At 50.7% G+C, this 20226-nt stretch overlaps 1 protein-coding gene across 2 annotated transcripts in view; it reads left to right on the top strand.

Moving 5' to 3' along the window:
• The first annotated feature begins 4160 nt into the window (after positions 1 to 4160).
• The window catches only part of LOC133338983 (uncharacterized), a 36461-nt gene continuing 20395 nt past the window's right edge, over positions 4161 to 20226 (top strand). Inside the window, exons 1-7 of one of the 2 annotated variants that reach the window (XM_061547123.1) lie at positions 4161 to 4429; positions 5483 to 5530; positions 10102 to 10623; positions 12051 to 12326; positions 12836 to 12992; positions 15367 to 15499; positions 17823 to 17879. In XM_061547123.1, coding sequence (XP_061403107.1) covers positions 10189 to 10623; positions 12051 to 12326; positions 12836 to 12992; positions 15367 to 15499; positions 17823 to 17879 — 1058 coding nt within the window. In that variant the 5' untranslated portion in view covers positions 4161 to 4429; positions 5483 to 5530; positions 10102 to 10188. Of the gene's footprint in view, positions 4430 to 5482; positions 5597 to 10101; positions 10624 to 12050; positions 12327 to 12835; positions 12993 to 15366; positions 15500 to 17822; positions 17880 to 20226 lie in introns of both variants that reach the window. The other variant, XM_061547122.1, reaches the window with a different exon arrangement.

Genomic DNA, 20226 nt, shown 5'->3' with positions numbered 1-20226 from the left:
CGCAGGATTGCCTAGCGCCGACTGACCGGCCGATAGGCAGAGAGATAAACGTAGCACTAGCGTAATATTCTAAAAATAGATCTTCGGTTGACCGAAAGTCAATATCAGTTTCGGCCGAAACCGAAAGTAAACCGAAAGTAAAAAATGTACTTTCGGCCGAAACCAAACGTATGTCGAAAGCGGCCATTTGCCAACTTTCGGCACCGAAACCGAATTTCGGTCGGCCTTTACTTTACGCATCACCTCTGTGCGACCGACTGGGGATCGCAGCAACTTGAAAAGGTGATCAAATGTACAAGAGGGGTTGGTATGAATCCTATTGCTATTTGGGACTTACCTTGGAAAAACAAAACCAAGCATGTGTTTATCAAAGGATTATTCAATATTGGGCCAAAAAAGGATTGTTGATTACAGTAGACTCTCCATTTTCCACACTAATGACCGGGAGGATGGCCACGGATAATTCAAAATCGTGGATAATCCCAAATATTCATCTTCCGTGGATCTCTATGCCAAAAACCACTAAAGTATAGTGGTATAAGTTATGTTTAAGTTAAGAAAATTGAGTTGGTTAATGAATTAAACTAAAATTGTAGAACTCACGATAGATCGATGCGCGTGCTCAATGATAACAATTTCCTGCTCCCGCGCAGACGACTCGGCCCACAAAGGGGACAGCAACAGAGCCACGTCAATCAACATCAATCATTGCAATGGACAATTTTACGTGATTGCATTTACTGATCTGACCGAGGTGGTGGCACGTGCCTGTAAACTCATGGGGCTGAAAGGTGGCAGTATAGAAAGTTGGGGCACGTGACTTGTCTGTGCGGCCCTGTGAATGTTGTCCCCTTGTGCTCGTGGGCTTTCGCTCATTACTCAGTGCTGCAAAGCAGTGGCAATGGGAGCCAAGTACAGTAGACTCTCGATTATTCGCGCTAATTAGGGGAGGACGGCTGCACTAAGACCCATAGAATCATACACAGACACACAGCCTCACACAGACACCCATTGACTCACACAGAAACCCAAAGACTCACGCAGGAACAATATACTTGCACAATGACCCATAGAATCTCACACAGACACACAGCCTCACACAGACACCCATTGACTCGCACAGAAACCCAAAGACTCGCACAGAAACAATATACTTGCACAAAGACCTATAGACTAACACAGCGACCCATAGACTCACACAGAGACCCATACACCCACATAGGGACAATATACTTGCACACAGACCCATAGACACCGAGACCCAATGACACACACAGAGAAAAAAATCCCACAGAGACCCATAGACTCACACAGATACCCATAGACTCACACAGAGACCCATAACCTCACACATAGACCCATACACCCACACATAGACCCATACACCCACACAGAGACCTATAGACTCAAACATATACCCATAGACACACACAGAGACCCATAGACTCACACAGAGACCCATAAACTCACACAAAGACTATACTTGCCCAAAGACCCATAGAATCACAGGAAGACACATTGGCAAACACAGAGACACAGACTCGCACAGAGACACAGACACCCATTGACTCACACAAATACCCAAAGACTCACACAGGGACAATATACTTGCAAATAGACCCATAGAATCTCACACAGACACACAGCCTCACACAGACACCCATTGACTCACACAGAGACCCATAGACTCACACAGAAACAATATACTTTCACAAAGACCCATTGAATCACACAGAGACACAGACATACATCGACTCATAGATTCACACAGGGACAATATACTTGCACAAAGACCCATATAATCACATAGAGACCCATAGACTCACAGAGACCCATAAACTCACACAAAGACAATATACTTGCACTAAGACCCATAGACTCACACACAGACACACAGCCTCACACAGACACCCATTGACTCACACAGAAACCCAAATACTCACTCACTGGGACAATATACTTGCAATTAGACCCACAAAATATCACACAGACACACAGCCTCACACAGACACCCATAGACTCACACAGATACCCATAGACTCACACAGAGACCCATAACCTCACACATAGACCCATACACCCACACATAGACCCATACACCCACACAGAGACCCATAGACTCAAACATATATCCATAGACACACACATAGACCCATAGACTCACACAGAGACCCATAGCTCACACAAAGACTATATTTGCCCAAAGACCCATAGAATCACAGGAAGACACATTGGCAAACACAGAGACACAGACTCGCACAGAGACACAGACACCCATTGACTCACACAAATACCCATCGAAACACACAGACAATATACTTGCACTAAGACCCATAGAATCACACACAGACATTGACTGACACAGAAACCCAAAGACTCGCACAGGGACAATATACTTGCAAATAGACCCATAGAATCTCACACAGACACACAGCCTCACACAGACATCCCCAAAAATGCAAAATGCATTACGAATCATATTGACTGCCAAAACACATGTGGAAGTAGTTGAATATACAAAGTAATGCCCCACTAGACTCTTAACGGACCCAGCTCCCCCTCAAACTTAACGCGATTCTCCCGCACGCCCCTTCACTCACCAAAGTACTTGTTTCTCTCAGGCGCGTCATCAATCAAATTCTGAGGCGGCATCCCGAGGATCTACACACAATTCACACAGAGACAATGATCACCCATACAGTATTGACACACTTGTGTGGAAAGTTCTGTTTGTGAGCACCTACTGATGATGGCACAGCACCCAAGGCCACACCACAGCAACTATTTTACAAATCACTCCAGGTATTGATTTAATGCTGAGTCGATATTTGAGAGGCCAAGGACTGGTCCAACATTCAACACCACACGGTCAGGGTGCTAACCACTCGGCTACCGCTCCCGATGGTTCTCGCATGCAGGCACGGGGCAGTGTTATTGGCATGGCCCAGCAAAACCGCGAACGCCGCACGTTGCAGAAGTTCACGGATCAATCCCAGTGACTGCCCTGGTCTTTACTGCGGTATTAAACCACAAAATACTATGCACCATCTGCCTCATTCACAGCGGAGGTAATGGGTCCCGTGGCGTCATTTGAAATTGCTTATATGGTTGTGAGAATTTTCTTCATTACAAGCAGTTGAGATGAAACAACAATAATTGGCGCGATAAATGCTCGTTCATCTGACAATTCAAATTATTTGCAGGTGGTGTAGGGTTACATTTGGCCAATCCGTGGCCTCATGCAATAATCTATCACGAGTCATAACACCAGCTCTAAAAATCTATGCGTTCCGCTCACAGTTACCATGACAGGTCTACGCCTGAGTAATTGGTTCTGTCATGCGGTTGTATCCAACTCAGTAGCTTGTGTGTGGACAACCATGCAACCAGTCGCGAGCAGTCGTACGCCTCTTTCTCACAGAAGAGACGACTCAAGTGGTCTGCTCAGGGAATTGTAAGGAAGTATTTCCTGTCGCATGTTCAATTGGTCATACCAATTCTGAATATTATTTTAATACCCTTGATGCGGAAATACTCGATGAGAAGTGAAAAACATGGTTAGAAGCAATGCCTGAGTTGCGCGATTTCAAGAGCAAATTGGTCATGAAATTGATCACTCAATAACGGAATTGTCAGTGTTACTGCTGTGTGGGCAATACCTCCATATAACACGGGAGCTGGTCGTGTTTGTTGATGGCCGGAAAGAGGATGCGCCCGGTAGCCAACTCGGCCACTGTACACCCCAGCCCCCACATGTCAACCGGGAAAGATGACATGTGGCCCAGGTATGCCTCTGGGGCAAGGTACGCAGGGGAACCAAAAATCTGTGAACCTGTGAATTACAAAATACAAACATAACCAATATAACCTTTAACAGCAACACACAGGCACGAAAAAACATGTATACAAACACATGTACTCACCCATAGGTTTGGACGAAAGGCGGCGGTCGAAAGGCGCGGAGAGAGCAGCAGCAGAAGCAGCAGCAGCAGCATCATCATCGCGTGTGGAGATCAGCCGAGAGGAGTGGATCCGAGCTGTGTATTAGTGGTGGTGTGGTAGTAGTGGTGTTAGTGGTGGTGGAGGTGTTAGTGGTGGTGGGGTTGTTATTGGTGGTGGGGGTGTTAGTGGTGGTGGTTAATGGTGGGATTGTTGTTAGTGGTGGTGTTAGTGGTGGTCTGTTAAGGCTATTACGGGGGAGCTTTGTCTTTGGTGGTGTTCGTGGGGGGAGGGGGGCGTCGGGGTGGGGAAGGTACTGGGGGGGAGGGGCTTACGGGCTGTTGCGTCACGAGGGCGTGCTCACCGGGCCCCGCCCCCACTTCTGGCGATTTTTATTTGTCACAGGCGGCGACTCTGGAGGAAATGTCTCTCATGAAATTGTCTTTTCCGAGACCAAGGTTCTCTGCAAACCTCCCGGCTACCATCAAAGGTTTGTACACGAAGCCATACAAATATACAAACACAGACATAATTTCAACCGTGATGATGGGTACAAACTTAGTAATCATTGGAAAGATGTGATCAACCACGCAAAAAAGACTTAATTACACTTTTTTTGACCATCTTATCTGACAGGCACTATTTTACTTTACTTTACCGAGTGTTAACATCCCCAGTGTTTAACAGTACTCTCTTCATTGTTCAGCCAGCATTGGTATAAACATGGGCATTTTCGTTCTTTTTCTATCATGTGTATCAGGCCTCCCCTCCCCCTCTCTGTCCAATGCGTTGGCGTTGTGCAACAGCAACCGCGTCCACGCCGTCGTCCATTCTTTTGGCCCCGCTCACCTCCCCCTCCCGATGCGTTGTACGTGGCACTCCGTGCCGTCTTTGAGCCTCGCCCCCCTCCCTCCCGATACGTTCCATTCATTGGCTACCACATTCTGATGAGCTCCCCCCCCCTCTCCTCCCCCTCAACTTGCTTTTAAGGGATTACATCTTGAATCATTGCCTCACTTGATGCAGCTAATCCGGCTGTGACGGTCCCACCTGATGACGGAGACTTGTGTTGCCTCCGAAACGTCGTGATTTTTGTTTTATTTTTATTAATTTTGATGTTTTACCTACGTGACTTTACCGGAAAAAAAAACCTGTGAGTGAGTGGTGATGTGAGTGGTGAGGACGTGTGTGTGTCTGTGTAGTGTACTGGCAGGAGGAATGGTGGTGTTAGTGGTGTTACTGATAGTGGTGGTGTGTTGTGAGTGGTGACAATGTGAGTTCATGTCAGAATCAGAATACTTATACTGGAGGAGTCTGATGAGCTATACAGCTTTTTCTCACAGATGTGCAGTGTTGTGGGTGAATGGTTATGATGTAAGCTCGTGTTGATGATGTGAGTTTCTTGTTAATGATGTGGGTCCGTGTTAATGATGTGGGTTTGTGTTGATGATGTTGGTTAACGGTGAGGATGAGTCTGTGATGTGACGTGACTCGTGTTGAGACCCTGTGTGACCCTCGCCTTCGTCTCCCGCTCTCCACGCAGAGACCCGGACCGTGTGAGAGACGCCGCGAGTTCTGTGCACCCTGCACTGTACGTACCGTGTACCAGTCGGGGAGCGGGCAGTATTATTGCGGTGAACACCACGCTGCCCTCCAAGTTCGACTCCCGCTCACGGCCACCAACACTGCTGACGATTACCTCAGCCGCTCCTGGGCCTCCCCGTGTAGCCGTAGCGAGCAGCACCGATGAAGGCCGGCACGGCACGCGACACCAGTGTTGGTGGCCGTGAGCGGGAATCGAACCCTGGGTAGCAAGGTTCCTAGCGAAGCGCGCTAATCACTACACTACCGCACACACACAGACACACACAAACACACAGACACACACAGACACACAACAACAACCGCCATTCGCCACTAAGTGGCGGTGACGTCACCACGACGCTTGTGCCAGGCCATGTGCACCTTGAGGCCACGTGAAGTGTCGAACGCCCGCTGGCAGGAGGTCATGGGGCAGACCCAGGTGCCACGGGTCGACTGACTGAGATGACTGAGATGGCTGCCTGATGCACCACCTGTGCCCCCTACTGTGCCAACTTGCTGTGCTTTTGCCACCCGGCACTCCGCTCGTTGTTGTGAGCGTCGCTCCTCCGTCCTTCGTTGGTGTTGGAGGGCAACTGCCTCCAACTGCCCAGTAGCGTCCTTCACGAGCCTCCTCCACTGAGGCCGATCTTGACACCGCTGGTACCAGTCATCGACAAGTCCACTCAGCTCCACGTCCTCCTGTACCACATCACTCCATCTTTTCTCTAGCCCGTGCTGCGCCTATTTAGCCCCCTCGATCCGGCCGAACAAAAGCTGTTTAGGCATGCGGTGGCTGGGTATGCAGGCTACATGACCCAGCCAACGCAGCCTTGCCTGCCGGAGGAGCTCACCGATGGGACTTTGCCCAGATCTTTCAAGGATTTGTGAGCTCCTCACACAATCCAGCCTGGTTAAACCCAGGATGGATCGTAGGCAGGCCAGCCTAAATGTTTTTAACTGGCGAAGATGCTCCATTAGGGTGGTCCACGTTTCGCAAGCGTAGAGAAGGGAGGGAATGACTGTGGCCGAGAAGACCTGAAAATTCGAGCGGAGTGACAGACCAGGCAGCTTCCACACAGCGTTACGCAACCGATGAAAAGATATTGCTGTTCGACTGATTCGGAGTGAGACCTCCGCTGCCAAACCGGAGCCGGTCATGAGCACACTGCCCAGGTATGGGAAACTTTCCACTCTCTCCACAACTGCCCCATCACCGATTGAGAGTTGTGGGGGTGGAGTGTCTGATGGTACAAAATACCCAGGCAGGTGCTTAATTTTGGTGGGGCTAATGGTAATGCCCCACCTCTTAGTGGCACATTCCAGTTTCAGCAGAAGCGTCTCTAACTCCTCCTCTGAATGAGCAGCAATTACCAAATCATCGGCATACATAACGTGGTTGACCAATAGGGAGCAATCCCTTGACCGCCCCCGGGCATCAATCAGTCTCCCTTTATATCTGTACCAAATGGAAATTACCCCGGTACAGCTATTGAAGGCTTCACGAACTACGTGGTCAAAATAGATGTTAAATAATGTGGGAGCCAGATGACATCCCCGTCGCACCCCAAGGTGTATAGGGAATGGCTCTGACTCCCGGCAACGTAGTTTTACCCGGGCCCACTCACCAACATGAAGGTCCTTAATGATCGTGAACAGAAGGTCAGGGACTATGAAAGCACGAAGAACAACCCAGAGCCCAGGCCTACTGATGGTATCATAGGCCTTGACCAGATCAATAAAGCAGAGATGTAGGTCTTGTTGGAATTCCCTACACCTCTGCTGTAGCAGACAGACAGAAAATATGGCATATGTGAAAGACCTCCCTTTCCTGAAACCGCATTGGGGCTCCGCAAGCCTCTCAGCGTGCCTAGCAAGGCGATGTTGAATAATCCTTGCCAGGACCTTTCCCGGCATACTGAGGAGTGAGATGCCCCTGTAGTTGTTACAGTCTGTGCGGTCCCCCTTCTTAAAGAGGGGGACCACCAGGGCATATTTCTAGTCCTATGGAACCCGTCCAGTGGTCCAGACTGTTGTTATGATGTCATGTAGGGCAGTCTGTGCACAAACGCCACCCTCCCTCAGCATTTTGCTTGGGAGATCATCTCTGCCCGGTGCCTTTCCTGGTCTCAGACTCTGGATCGCCTTCCGTACTTCCTCAACCAATGGCACCTCAGCCAGCCACTCACAGGGGGTGACTTCCAATATTTGAGGCACCGCAGCCTCAGCAGGGTCATCCCCACTTTGTCCCACGTTGTTTTCCTGGGTAAGGGATTTCCCCTACCCTAGGACCTCACAGAAATGCTCAGAAAATCTGCAAACTTGTTCCTGGGGGTCGGAGATTGGATCACCATTCTTTCCCCTAATGATGGTAATAGGTGTGGCGCTGCAGGTTACTTTTGTCATGAAATTAAAGAGCGATTTGTTCTTGCGGGCCACTGAGGCAGACTCCTATCTCCTCAGCAACCCGTGACCACCACCCATCCTTGCAGCGCCTCACGGCTCTCCGAACCTCCGAGCGAAGGCTGCGGTAAGCCTCCTCATTCTCTGATGTGGGATGCTGTAGACGATTAGAGTGGGCCTTTCGCTTTTTCTCAACCATCCTGAACACCTCCTCTGTCATCCAGGGTGTTTGGGGAGGTCTGGACCACGTTCCCAAAGCAGCCATTGCAGCTGCATGAGTCACAGTCCTAAACCTTGCCCATTTACTCTCGACATCAGGAGTGGGGGACGATGCCAACCCCAGCCGCAAGCGTTGATGAAATTCTCGCTTGCAACTTTCATAAGCTAACTGAGACCAGGCCACCTTAGGTTGGAATGGGGTCTTGGATGTACATCCACCACCGGAGTGGAAGAATGGCAGGCGCATCTTACAGATGACTAGTCAGTCGATGGTCAGAGGGCAGATCAGCTCCACGGTAGGTCCTGGTGTCAAGGACATGGGCTCGCATCCACTGATCCGTCACTATGTAGTCCAGCAGATGTTCTTGCTTGGATCCAGCATGCATCCGTGATGTTGTGTTGATGCGCCGATGCCGGAACAGCGTGTTGGTAATTACAAGATCATTGGCTGCACAAAAATCTAGCAGCCTCCTACCGTTGTTATTGAACTGATCTGGCCCATGCCTTTCAATCACTACAGACCAGGTGCAGACACACAACAACAACCGCCATTCGCCACTAAGTGGCGGTGACGTCACCACGACGCTTGTGCCAGGCCATGTGCACCTTGAGGCCACGTGAAGTGTCGAACGCCCGCTGGCAGGAGGTCACGGGGCAGACCCAGGTGCCACGGGTTGACTGACTGAGATGACCGAGATGACTGGCTAATGCACCACCTGTGCCCCCTACTGTACTAACTTGCTGTGCTTTAGCCACACGGTGCTCCGCTCGTTGTTGTGAGCGTCGCTCCTCCGCCCTCCGTTGTTGTTGGAGGGCGACTGCCTCCAACTGCCCAGTAGTGTCCTTCACGAGCCTCCTCTACAGAGGCCGATCTTGACACTGCTGGTACCAGTCATCGGCAAGTCCACTCAGCTCCACGTCCTCCTGTACCACATCACCCTATCTCTTCTCTAGCCCGTGCTGTGCCCGTTTAGCCCCCTCAATCCGGCCAACCAAAAGCTGTTTAGGCATGCGGTGGCTGGGCATGCGGGCTACATGACCCAGCCAACGCAGCCTTGCCTGCCGGAGGAGCTCACCAATGGGACTTTACCCAGATCTTTCAAGGATTTGTGAGCTCCTCACACAATCCAGCCTGGTTAAACCCAGGATGGATCGTAGGCAGGCCAGCCTAAATGTTTCCAACCGGCAAAGATGCTCCATTAGGGGGGTCCACGTTTCGCAAGCGTAGAGAAGGGAGGGAATGACTGTGGCCGAGAAAACCTGAAGCTTCGTGCGGAGCGACAGACCAGGTAGCTTCCACACAGCATTACGCAACCGATGAAAAGATATTTCCACTTGACTGATTCGGAGTGAGACCTCTGCTGTTACACTGGAGCGGGTCATAAGCATACTGCCCAGGTGTGGGAAACTCTCCACTCTCTCCACTACTGCCCCATCACTGTCCGGCAAAACAACCCCCTACCTCCTCGCGGTGCCTGAATGGGCAACACTGTCGTGGACAGTGCTGTGGGGGGAGAGCCAATGCCCATTGGCCTCTCCCCTCATGGCGTCTGTGACCACCACAGTGGCTAAACGGGGGCTCTGGACGGGTGCGATGGGCTGGTAACCCCTCCACCTTCAATTTATTACCACGAAACTACGAATTAAACATAAATATGTAACTAATAAGCTTGTGCCGGAGGCCCCGGGGGGACAGGCGTCTATAACATCTCCTGGCCAAACCCCAATTGGCGGAGCCAGGAGATTAAATCTTCACCCTCGGGGCTCCTCCAGAAACAACGAAAGCCACTATGGATGGCCACGTGGAATGTTCGAACGCTCACTGCGGAGGAGAGGCTGCCACTCCTTTGTCAGGAGCTGGATCGGTACCGCACACACACACACAGACATACAGACACACAGATGAGACACAACATATATCCGTCCTCGGGCCGTGACGTCATATCCGCTTCCGCCCAGTGTGCCGCTGGAGCCACGCTGCGAGCTGCGTGCTGAGGAGCGCCTCTCTGCACGAAGCCTCCTGGAGCCTCTCCCGGAGCAGTCACCATGGAGGCTCATGGGCTGCGCAGTACCTCACGCACCCTCGTGGCGCTGCTCGTGACGAGCTACGCGTTCCTCACGTCTGGGCCCACGGAGGAGAAGAATTTCTCCCCGAACTGGCTGGTTAACCTGGGGGGAGCCTGGGAGGTCCAACCGCCACAGGCCGGGCAGCCTCTACCTTTCGCCAAAGCGACCGTGGCTGTCCACATCAGCGACCGGCTCGCAGATCACGAAGCCAAGAGGGAGCCTCGAGTCGCTTCCTCTCCCAGCCATGGCGTGGAGGTTCCCCAAGGAGGAGGAGGAGAAGACGACGACCCAGCTCCCTTAGGGTGGAAGACCTTCATGGAGATGCTGCACAGCAGGCCGGTGGCCATCGCCTACGAGGTGGCGAGTGCAGGGATCGCCCTCCTCAGCCTCGGAGTGTGGCTGAAGAATGCAGTGGTGAGTGCCAGCTTCACGATTACACAGACCATAGCGTGGCACCGCAACAGACACCACACGCAGAGCCACCACACGCAGAGACGTATCACGCGTACAGATCACTCGCGTAGATATAAGAATCTCACTCGCATATGTAGTAGGTTCAATGAGACGTAGACGACGTAGTCGGAGGCACACTTATTTATTATAATGTTTCACTCGGCACAGGCCAATGTATACAACACTCGAAGGGGTAACGGCCCCTTCACCCGTCTAACAGGGAGACCCCATTAACTCTAGCCCTGGCTAGCCTACTCCCAGGTCCTCCACTCGAGAGCTAGGGTAGGCTAGCTGATCCAGCTCTGGCCAAGCTAGGATCACGGCACCCTTAGCCACCAGACCAGCTCTTACAAGAGCATCGGCTCTGGGCTCTCGGGGCCACGCCACTGGCTTGCCCTGGTCGGTCCTTAGAAGGACAGCGATCCAGGAGAGTCCCAGGGCCTATCTAGCCGGTCTTCACTCTTCACTAGTTAGGCTGAATACTGAACCCCGTGCCCACCGGCTCACCGCCTTATATAGCAACTCCCCCACGAGGGGTGGGGCCGTGGGAGATCACAGCGCCGTTACAGCCCCCCAGGGCTAACCGATGCGGACGTGAATATAAGCATCCTTCCGCGTGCGGGCATAACCACCCCTCGTGTGTTTGTTCACCCTCCCGTAACACCCCTACACATACACCACACACACAAGTATATATGACATCCACACACACATCCTAGACAAAGTCGCAAACACCTTGCTCAATTAATTATGCTTAAATATTATCCACTGCAACTTTAAGGGTGTTTTTTGTTACTGGCAGCGTGGCATTTGGGACATGTGCTGGACTCAGCTGTCCTTGTGCGGCGTTGCTGAGTTGCCCTGGTGCGAACAGAACTATTTCCCCAGCCAGTAGAGTCAGAATAATACTATTTATTTATGTTTGAGGAATCCGATGAGCTATGAAGCTCTTTTTCACAGATGTCCAGTCGGGGCTGGTAAGAACATTACAATAACAAATACTACAAAAACATGATAATAGTGCAAAGTACATGAAAGGTTAACAAATCACCCAAAAACAAACAAATAAAACTAAACCATCCCCATCATACAAAGCCCACTGAGGTACTAACTTATTTTTCAGACGGAACCTGGTCACAAATGATAGATCAACAAAGTGACATCATTTGGACATTCATAGCAGCAAAATAATCTAAATTATCGAAATAAATGTTTCTAAATGTGGAGGGAAAAACCAGAGGATCAAACTACGCAGGGCCATGGCACTTGACCAATGACTTTTGTTTATTGCCGAGAATCCAGCTGTTAGTCAAGGCTGAACTAAAGAGAGGGAAAGATACTTGTTGTCGTGCTGTACATTACAAATACTTGTGCAATGTTTTCAACAGTGGCGTCCGCGACCTCCTGCCATGCCAGCGATGGCCGTCCACACCACCAACCTCCCGAAACAAAAGGCTCGGTCGAACTTGGCCGAAATGGTACCTCAAGCAGCTTCTTCTTTAGGCTGTTGGATGACGGTTCCGCAAGATGGAGAATACCCGTCTCCCTCAAGGTGGACGACCTTGATGAAGATGCTGCACAGTGGGCCGGTGGCCATCACTTACCACGTGGAGAGCACGGGGATCACCATTACCAGCCTAAGAGTCTGGCAGAAGAATCAACTGGTAAGAGAGAGAGAGTGTGCTGGCTTCACTGTCACATAGAGAATCAGCAGGACACCACAACAGACACACACAGAGACACCACACCCAGAGAGGCATCGTGGATATAGATCACTCAGGCAAATGTCATAATCTCACATGCATAGATGACACAAATCAGAATAAGAATATTTATACTGGAGGAATCCGATGAGCTATTAAGCTATTTTTCACAGATGTCCAGGAGAGGCAGGTTAGAACGTTACAACACCAAACAATAAAAAATCACACTCACACCCTCGACAAAGTCGCACACATTTATTACAAGCACACACATTGTTAATGCTGTGGATTACAAATAGTTGTCCGATATTTGCGACTAAAAGGCAAGTACAACACCCGTGTTCAATCAATGGTGGTGGTGTGGTAGATGGCAAGTGAAAAAAAATATTTGAGTGGATGTGACCAACAGGGGAAGAAGGAGACTGCAATCTCTTGCCTCTCATACTGATTTTGTTTCCGGTTTTAAACAGAAGTCATCGCAACGTGGACGAGTTTACCGAAGCCGCCACATGAGAGGATCCATGTGGAAATTGGCTCGGGGCAAGCGCCACCCCATGAAAATCAAGAGGACCCACAGATCCCTCAAGACTCGGCTGGATGGCTGCTCCATGATGAATAGCTCTCTGTGTGAGTCTCTGGGTGAGGGTCTCTGTGTGAGAGTCTCTGTGTGAGAGTCTCTGAGTCTCTGGGTGAGAGTCTCTGGGTCTCTGTGTGAGAGTCTCTGGGTGAGAGTCTCTGGGTCTCTGTGTGAGAGTCTCTGAGTCTCTGGGTGAGAGTCTCTGGGTGAGAGTCTCTGGGTCTCTGTGTGAGGGTCTCTGGGTGAGAGTCTCTGAGTCTCTGGGTGAGAGTCTCTGGGTCTCTGTGTGAGAGTCTCTGGGTCTCTGTGTGAGAGTCTCTGGGTGAGAGTCTCTGAGTCTCTGGGTGAGAGTCTCTGGGTGAGAGTCTCTGGGTCTCTGTGTGAGAGTCTCTGGGTGAGAGTCTCTGATTCTCTGGGTGAGAGTCTCTGAGTCTCTGGGTGAGAGTCTCTGGGTCTCTGTGTGAGAGTCTCTGGGTGAGAGTCTCTGAGTCTCTGGGTGAGAGTCTCTGGGTCTCTGTGTGAGGGTCTCTGGGTCTCTGTGTGAGAGTCTCTGGGTCTCTGTGTGAGAGTCTCTGGGTGAGAGTCTCTGAGTCTCTGGGTGAGAGTCTCTGAGTCTCTGGGTGAGAGTCTCTGGGTCTCTGTGTGAGGGTCTCTGGGTCTCTGTGTGAGAGTCTCTGGGTCTCTGTGTGAGGGTCTCTGTATGCGAGTCTCTGTGTCTCTGTGTGAGAGTCTCTGGGTCTCTGTGTGAGAGTCTCTGTGTGAGGGTCTCTGTGTGAGGGTCTCTGTGTGAGAGTCTCTGGGTCTCTGTGTGAGAGTCTATGGGTCTCTGTGTGAGAGTCTCTGGGTCTCTGTGTGAGGGTCTCTGTGTAAGAGTCTCTGGGTCTCTGTGTGAGGGTCTCTGTGTCAGAGTCTCTGGATCTCTGTGTGAGGGTCTCTGTGTCAGAGTCTCTGGGTCTCGGTGTGAGAGTCTCTGGGTCTCTGTGTGAGAATCTCTGTTGAGAGTCTCTGGGTCTCTATGTAAGAGTCTCTGGGTCTCTGTGTAAGTCTCTGGGTCTCTGTGTGAGAATCTCTGTGTGAGAGTCTCTGGGTCTCTGTGTGAGGGTCTCTGTGTGAGAGTCTCTGGGTCTCTGTGTGAGAGTCTCTGTGTGAGGGTCTCTGTGTGAGAGTATCTGGGTCTCTGTGTGAGAGTCTGGTTCTGGTGCAAGAAACACAAGAATGAAGCCTGCCAATGCCCCCCTCTGCTCCACGTGGCATGGCACTGCAGCAACTCCCCGCCCGTGTGGGCCCGTGCAGTTGCACCGCCTGCACACGCGGCAGGAGACGTGGCCGCTGGTGGTGTGCCACGTGCTCGTAGTTTTAGTGGACTGTATCGTCCTTGCCCGCACAGGAAATCAAAGGTAATTGTTTATAGCACGGCCTACATGCGCGTGCGTTTTGTGTTTTAGTGTATGTTCTTGCTCCGCACATCAGATTAGCACCATTGGCTACGTACGGTGCGAAAGAAGTTAGTTTACATTTCTACATCCGTTAAAGGAGTAGATGATGGAAAATGTAAAACTGAAGTCTCGCGTAAGGCAGTGTGGCGCTTACAGAAAGACACGCCTTTAGCTCGTGCAGTTACAGTCGTCTCAAGGAGACGCCACATGAAGATGCGTGAAGGTAATTTAATTTCTGACGGGGAGAAACAGCGGCAACTCGAAATATAAACCATTCTTGGGAGCCTCCCTTAGGTCAGTTCGGCCTTAAATGAGTACTCGGTTCATTGCGAGTGTAGATTCGGGAGACAAAGACGGCTGTGATTCTGCTTACACGACCACTAACAGCACGCTGCTGGCCTTCATAGAGGCTCACTCGCTACGCTTGATGTTCAGAGCTACAAGTTGCGAATTGAGTCCCCGAAAGAAGATCTGAGCAGGCCATAAAATAAGGGACAATAAACTCAGAATAGTTTTTTACGCTTTTCATCGTCAACGCCTGCTGTTGTATCATTTCAAGCGGCATTGGTTCAACACAAGCATGTAAGAATTGTTTCAATACCACCAGGTAAATTAGTTGCTAGATGTACTGTTAATGTATGAAGTTCATAGTTTAAATAAAAGTAATCTAATGTCCGCGATTTTGAATTATCCGCGGCTGTCCTCCCTGTCAGCACGAATAATCGATAATCTACTTTATTAGCTGACGTCCAAAGAAAATCCTAAATGAATGAAAATCAGGTCTACGATTGTCATTCAATTATAGACCTGATTGAATGAAAATCAGGTCTATCGTCATAATTACAGACCCCTTAATCTGTGATGATGACGAGGAGTGGCCGCTTTCAAATGGGAAAAGTCGACGCTGTCTTTGCGCGTCAGGTGCTGCCTTAGCACTTGTTCTGATCCCATGCCTTGGTTGGGATTTTAAAAAATGTCTGTTTCCCAGTGGAGCCTGGGACGCGTCACGCAGCCGCCCCTACCTGCTGCCGGTGTGCGGACACGCGTCTTGTGTGGAGCATGCCTGCAGGACAAAGGCACGCGCACGCGCGGGCTGCGAGTTTGTGTGCCCGACCTGCAAGGTACAGCTACGACAGTCGTATGGCCACGTTGTGTACGAGTGTGTATGTCAGGGTGTTTGTATCTGCCTGCATGTGCACAATAGTGCAGCGGTTAGCGCTACGCTGCGCTACGAACCCGGCGACACGAGTTCGATTCCCGCTCATGGCCGCCAACACTGGTGACGATTATATGAACCAGCCCTGGACCTCCCCTAAAGTTGACTCGGCGTCAAATGAGTACCTGGTACAGTGTGTAAACAACGCCACTGGGGAGACAAAGGCGGCCGGGCTTGATGTTGGCCAAACACCCTCTCGTGCCGTGCCGGCCTTCATGGATGCTACTCACTATCGGCACTTGCCCCAACAGTCTGTTAAGGCTACACGGGGGATCTTTGTCTTTTGTATGTGAACGTGTTATCAAAACGCCTCTCGGCTGGTTTCGTGTGAAGTCCCCAGTGGTGTAACTGGGTGCTACTGCAGTGGATAAAACAACCTGCAAATATGAGCCAAAGATTTATTTGTTAACAGTGAAAGCGAAGTTTTTCAGGCGTTGTCAAAAACATTTTGCAAGGGACCAGAATGGATGAATCCGAGTCAACGACACAAGATGTCGCTTGCTTCTGTCTGTGATTTGCAGTTACGAGTTTTACTCACTCTGCCACGTTTGCAATAGTTTCCTTGTATTTGGCAAGCAATCGGAGAGGGACAAACGGTGATGCCATCTTTTTTGTACGCTTTCTCTTTTTGAAAATGTTGCTGCTTGACATTTTAATGGTACACTACCAAGCTGTCAGTTGAATATGTAGCAGGCTTTCGCGACCAATGTCCATAATCGAGGTTTTTGGGTTAGATTGCGTAAATATAATAAATGTCGTTAATCCCGGCACCACCCAATACGGTCAATTAGTAAGGTTTGTCACGTAACCAAAACATGCCAATTCATGACTAGTACAGCTCATCGTTGGAAAGTAAAGATGTATTAAAATACAGGAAAATATATTGTTATCCGGCATTCTACAATCTGGAATGCTCTTCACTAACCAGCATCTGTCGTAAACGGCAATGCGAATCTTCCTTCATGTACAGACAGTCCACAGGTTGCGAAATATCTGACTTGAGGAAATCTAACCTAATGGGAATGCTTCCATAAATCATCTAACAATAAAACATCGATATGCAGACATTCTTGCGTTAATTACGTAAGCGCAAATATTGCAGCACAGTGATGTTTGCGGATGAATACCGTGGAGCGAGACGTAAGGCGAGGGGCAACCTTACGCCTCACTTGAGCTCCACGAGGGTTAAGGCATTTATTGTCGTCTTATGTAATTCTTTCATTTCGTAGCATTATGTCATTGCTTGTTTTATATGCTGAGAGCTTGTTTTTCCCCATGTTTATATTGCTAGTTTTCTTCATTTAAGTTTATTTCATGAGTTTTTTACTGTATGTACTTTATTTAACACAATTCTACTTCAGTTGCTTATGCACTCAGCCCAGTATCAAGGAGGATATCTGTGTTGTGTCCAGCCCCATGGCAAGGGGGGGGGGGTATCTGTGTTTTGTCCAGCCTCCTGGCAAGGGGGGGTATCTGTGTTGTGTCCAGCCCCGTGGCAAGGGGGTATCTGTGTTGTGTCCAGCCCCGTGGCAAGGGGGGTATCTGTGTTGTGTCCAGCCGCATGGAAAGGGGGGGTATCTGTGTTGTGTCCAGCCCCGTGGCAAGGGGGTATCTGTGTTGTGTCCAGCCCTGTGGCAAGGGGGGGTATTGGTGTTGTGTCCAGCCCCGTGGCAAGGGGGGTATCTGTGTTGTGTCCAGCCCCGTGGCAAGGGGGGGTATTGGTGTTGTGTCCAGCCCCGTGGCAAGGGGGGTATCTGTGTTGTGTCCAGCCCCGTGGCAAGGGGGGGTATTGGTGTTGTGTCCAGCCCCGTGGCAAGGGGGTATCTGTGTTGTGTCCAGCCCCGTGGCAAGGGGGGTATCTGTGTTGTGTCCAGCCACATTGCAAGGGGAGGGGTATCTGTGTTGTGTCCAGCCCCGTGGCAAGGGGGGGTATTGGTGTTGTGTCCAGCCCCGTGGCAAGGGGGGTATCTGTGTTGTGTCCAGCCCCGTGGCAAGGGGGGTATCTGTGTTGTGTCCAGCCCCGTGGCAAGGGGGGTATCTGTGTTGTGTCCAGCCCCGTGGCAAGGGGGGGTATTGGTGTTGTGTCCAGCCCCGTGGCAAGGGGGGTATCTGTGTTGTGTCCAGCCCCGTGGCTAGGGGGGGTATCTGTGTTGTGTCTAGCCCCGTGGCTAGGGGCGGTATTGGTGTTTTGCGATGACGCCTACTCACACCTTCGTCTCCTTCGTCAGGTCCCCGGCCTCCTCCTACCTGCAGCCCGACGAAGCGCTTGGAAATTTCCTACCCACGTGAGCATGACCGCTCTCCCCCTCGCCTCTGCGGCCGCTCGGCTCATCTCCGTGTGCGCGATAATGCGTGGTGACATGTTTATTGCATTTCTCTTTTTTTTATACTAACTGCTATAAACTAAACTTTTTTTATTTTAAGTGCCTACTGATCTATATAGCTATTTTTCAGAAGTGACCTGGCTACTGTAATAAAAGACTTCGTTGGTCACTGTTGGTCTCCTTTGGCCTTTTATTTAGTTTCTTTCTCCGCACCCCGCTGGTCCTGTCCGCGGACCAGCGTCGTCTAGCGCGCGCCCCGCACGCGCGACCTCATCGGCTCCTCCACTCTTCCTCACACCCCGCTAGTCCTGACAGGGGACCAGCGTCTCCTCGCTAGCGCCCACGCACGCTCCTCCGTTAGCTCCTCCACTCCCGCACTCCGCTGGCCGACGGCGTGCTGAAGGTCCTTCGGCCACGTGGCCGATGGCGCGGATCTCCTCTCACCACCCAACGTGGCTCAGCCTCTTTACTCCGCAACTCCCCCGATCTCTTCCGAGCTCCCACTTCTATCCTCTCCCCCACGTGACCCTGACTCCTCCCCTTCCGGATCGTCAGATACGGCCTTCCCATACTGCCCTGCTGGCTCCACCCCCATTCACCTCGCTTCCAATTGGAGCCGAGGTGAACGGCAGCCCCTCCCACACGCCCCCCATACCGGGCTCCTTCCCCCAATAACCCGGGCCGTGTGATTGGGCCAGAGCCCAGCAGCAAACCCCATTTACGCTCTCATTTCACTACAAATAATAGTTCAACGAAGGGGCTTATGTGCAAATTTTAATTAGCCAAATACTATTAAGGCATCTTGAATCTAAATGTAGAGGGGAAAACCAGAGGACCCAGAGAAAAATCCACGCGACTGCGGAGGGAACATGCAAACTCCAAATTTACAGCAGGCGTCAGGGTCGGGATGGAACCCACGCCCTCCTGTATACCACGCCACCATGACACTATACTGCCAGCCACCGTCCAACATTCACAAGGTTCAGAAATTCCCTTCGCGGCCTGCGGAACACGCTGCAGATAAAGTTATATAGGGCGGGCACAGAGTACCCACAGTTCCCAGTGTCCACCCCCTACCCACAAGCCTCACCCTTCCCTACCCACAAGCCTCGTCCCTCACCACTCCCTTATCACAATCCTCACCCTTCCCTACTCCCTACCCACAAACCTCACCCATCCCCTACCCACAAGCATACAGGCACCACTCGCGTGGGCGCAACGTGCACAGGTGCAATGAAGGCAGGCCCAATACATAGTGGCATTGCTCAAGATTGCTTTATCAGATCCTCAGTAAGTCTGCACTCCAGCTAACATTGTAGATCGCGGCGCAGACAGCCGAGTTACATGGAAGCGCTAGAGTTTGCTCTACACGGAGCGTTAACGGCCCGCCTCCATTCCGAGCATGCGTGGAAGCGTGCTCAGCAGCGTCAAAGCGAGCCGCCGTGAGTTGGGCAAGAACGTTGACAGCCCTGACCATGTGGAACATGGCTCGTTCAGATGGCGCGGCGACTCTCGATCGCGAGCTTTCACTCTAGCGGCGTTGTGACTCGTTGGGGCCGCTCCGTGTCAATGACCCGCGGCGGTCTCGACTGTTGCCCAGCCCAGGACTCTGGGCCTCAATAGCCTATGCAGAGCCAACGCCCTCCAAAACGTTGACCTGCAGCATGTTGCGTGGCAGAAAGGGAATTGCTGAATGTTACGAGGAATGTTGGACCAGTGGCTCGTGGTATGGACTAGAGCAGGGGTCGGGAACCTTTTTGACTGGGAGAGCCATAAAAGCCAAATATTTCTAAATATATTTCATTGAGAGCCATATAGTATTTTTAACGTATAATAAATTAAATATGTCTTACTTTTAATGCGACTTCTGGTGCTGCATGGTTTTGCTGATGGCCTTGTAGTCTGGTTCATACGTGGTGAGGTTGAGCTTCATGCAGGCGTGACCCGTGAAATTTATCTTCAAAACTAATTTCTGTTTACTTTAAAATGACACAGTATTATTAAACAATATCACAAGTATTTTAAAATCAGTTCCAAACAGATTTTTTATTATTATTATTTTTTCCAACTCAAAATTGTCTGGGAGCCATATGCCGTCACCGGAAGAGCCATATATGGCTCGCGAGCCATAGGTTCCCGACCGCTGGACTAGAGAAACAAGTTTTCCATTCATGAAAAATGTAACGTGATCTATTTGGTGTTTGAACATCTTAAGACATGTTTTATTGCCAGAAAGGGTAAAACTTATTGTTATTCTTTATATTTCGATGCTGACAACAAGGTCCCATGACAAGTTAAAAAAACAATT

The sequence above is a fragment of the Lethenteron reissneri genome, unplaced genomic scaffold (assembly GCF_015708825.2).
Source record: "Lethenteron reissneri isolate LAM-NWPU_2019-01 unplaced genomic scaffold, ASM1570882v1 scaffold_1639, whole genome shotgun sequence".
NCBI classification, from domain to species: domain Eukaryota; kingdom Metazoa; phylum Chordata; class Hyperoartia; order Petromyzontiformes; family Petromyzontidae; genus Lethenteron; species Lethenteron reissneri.
Note: the sequence above shows the minus strand (reverse complement) of the source record. Positions and strands in the feature narration are given on the sequence as shown.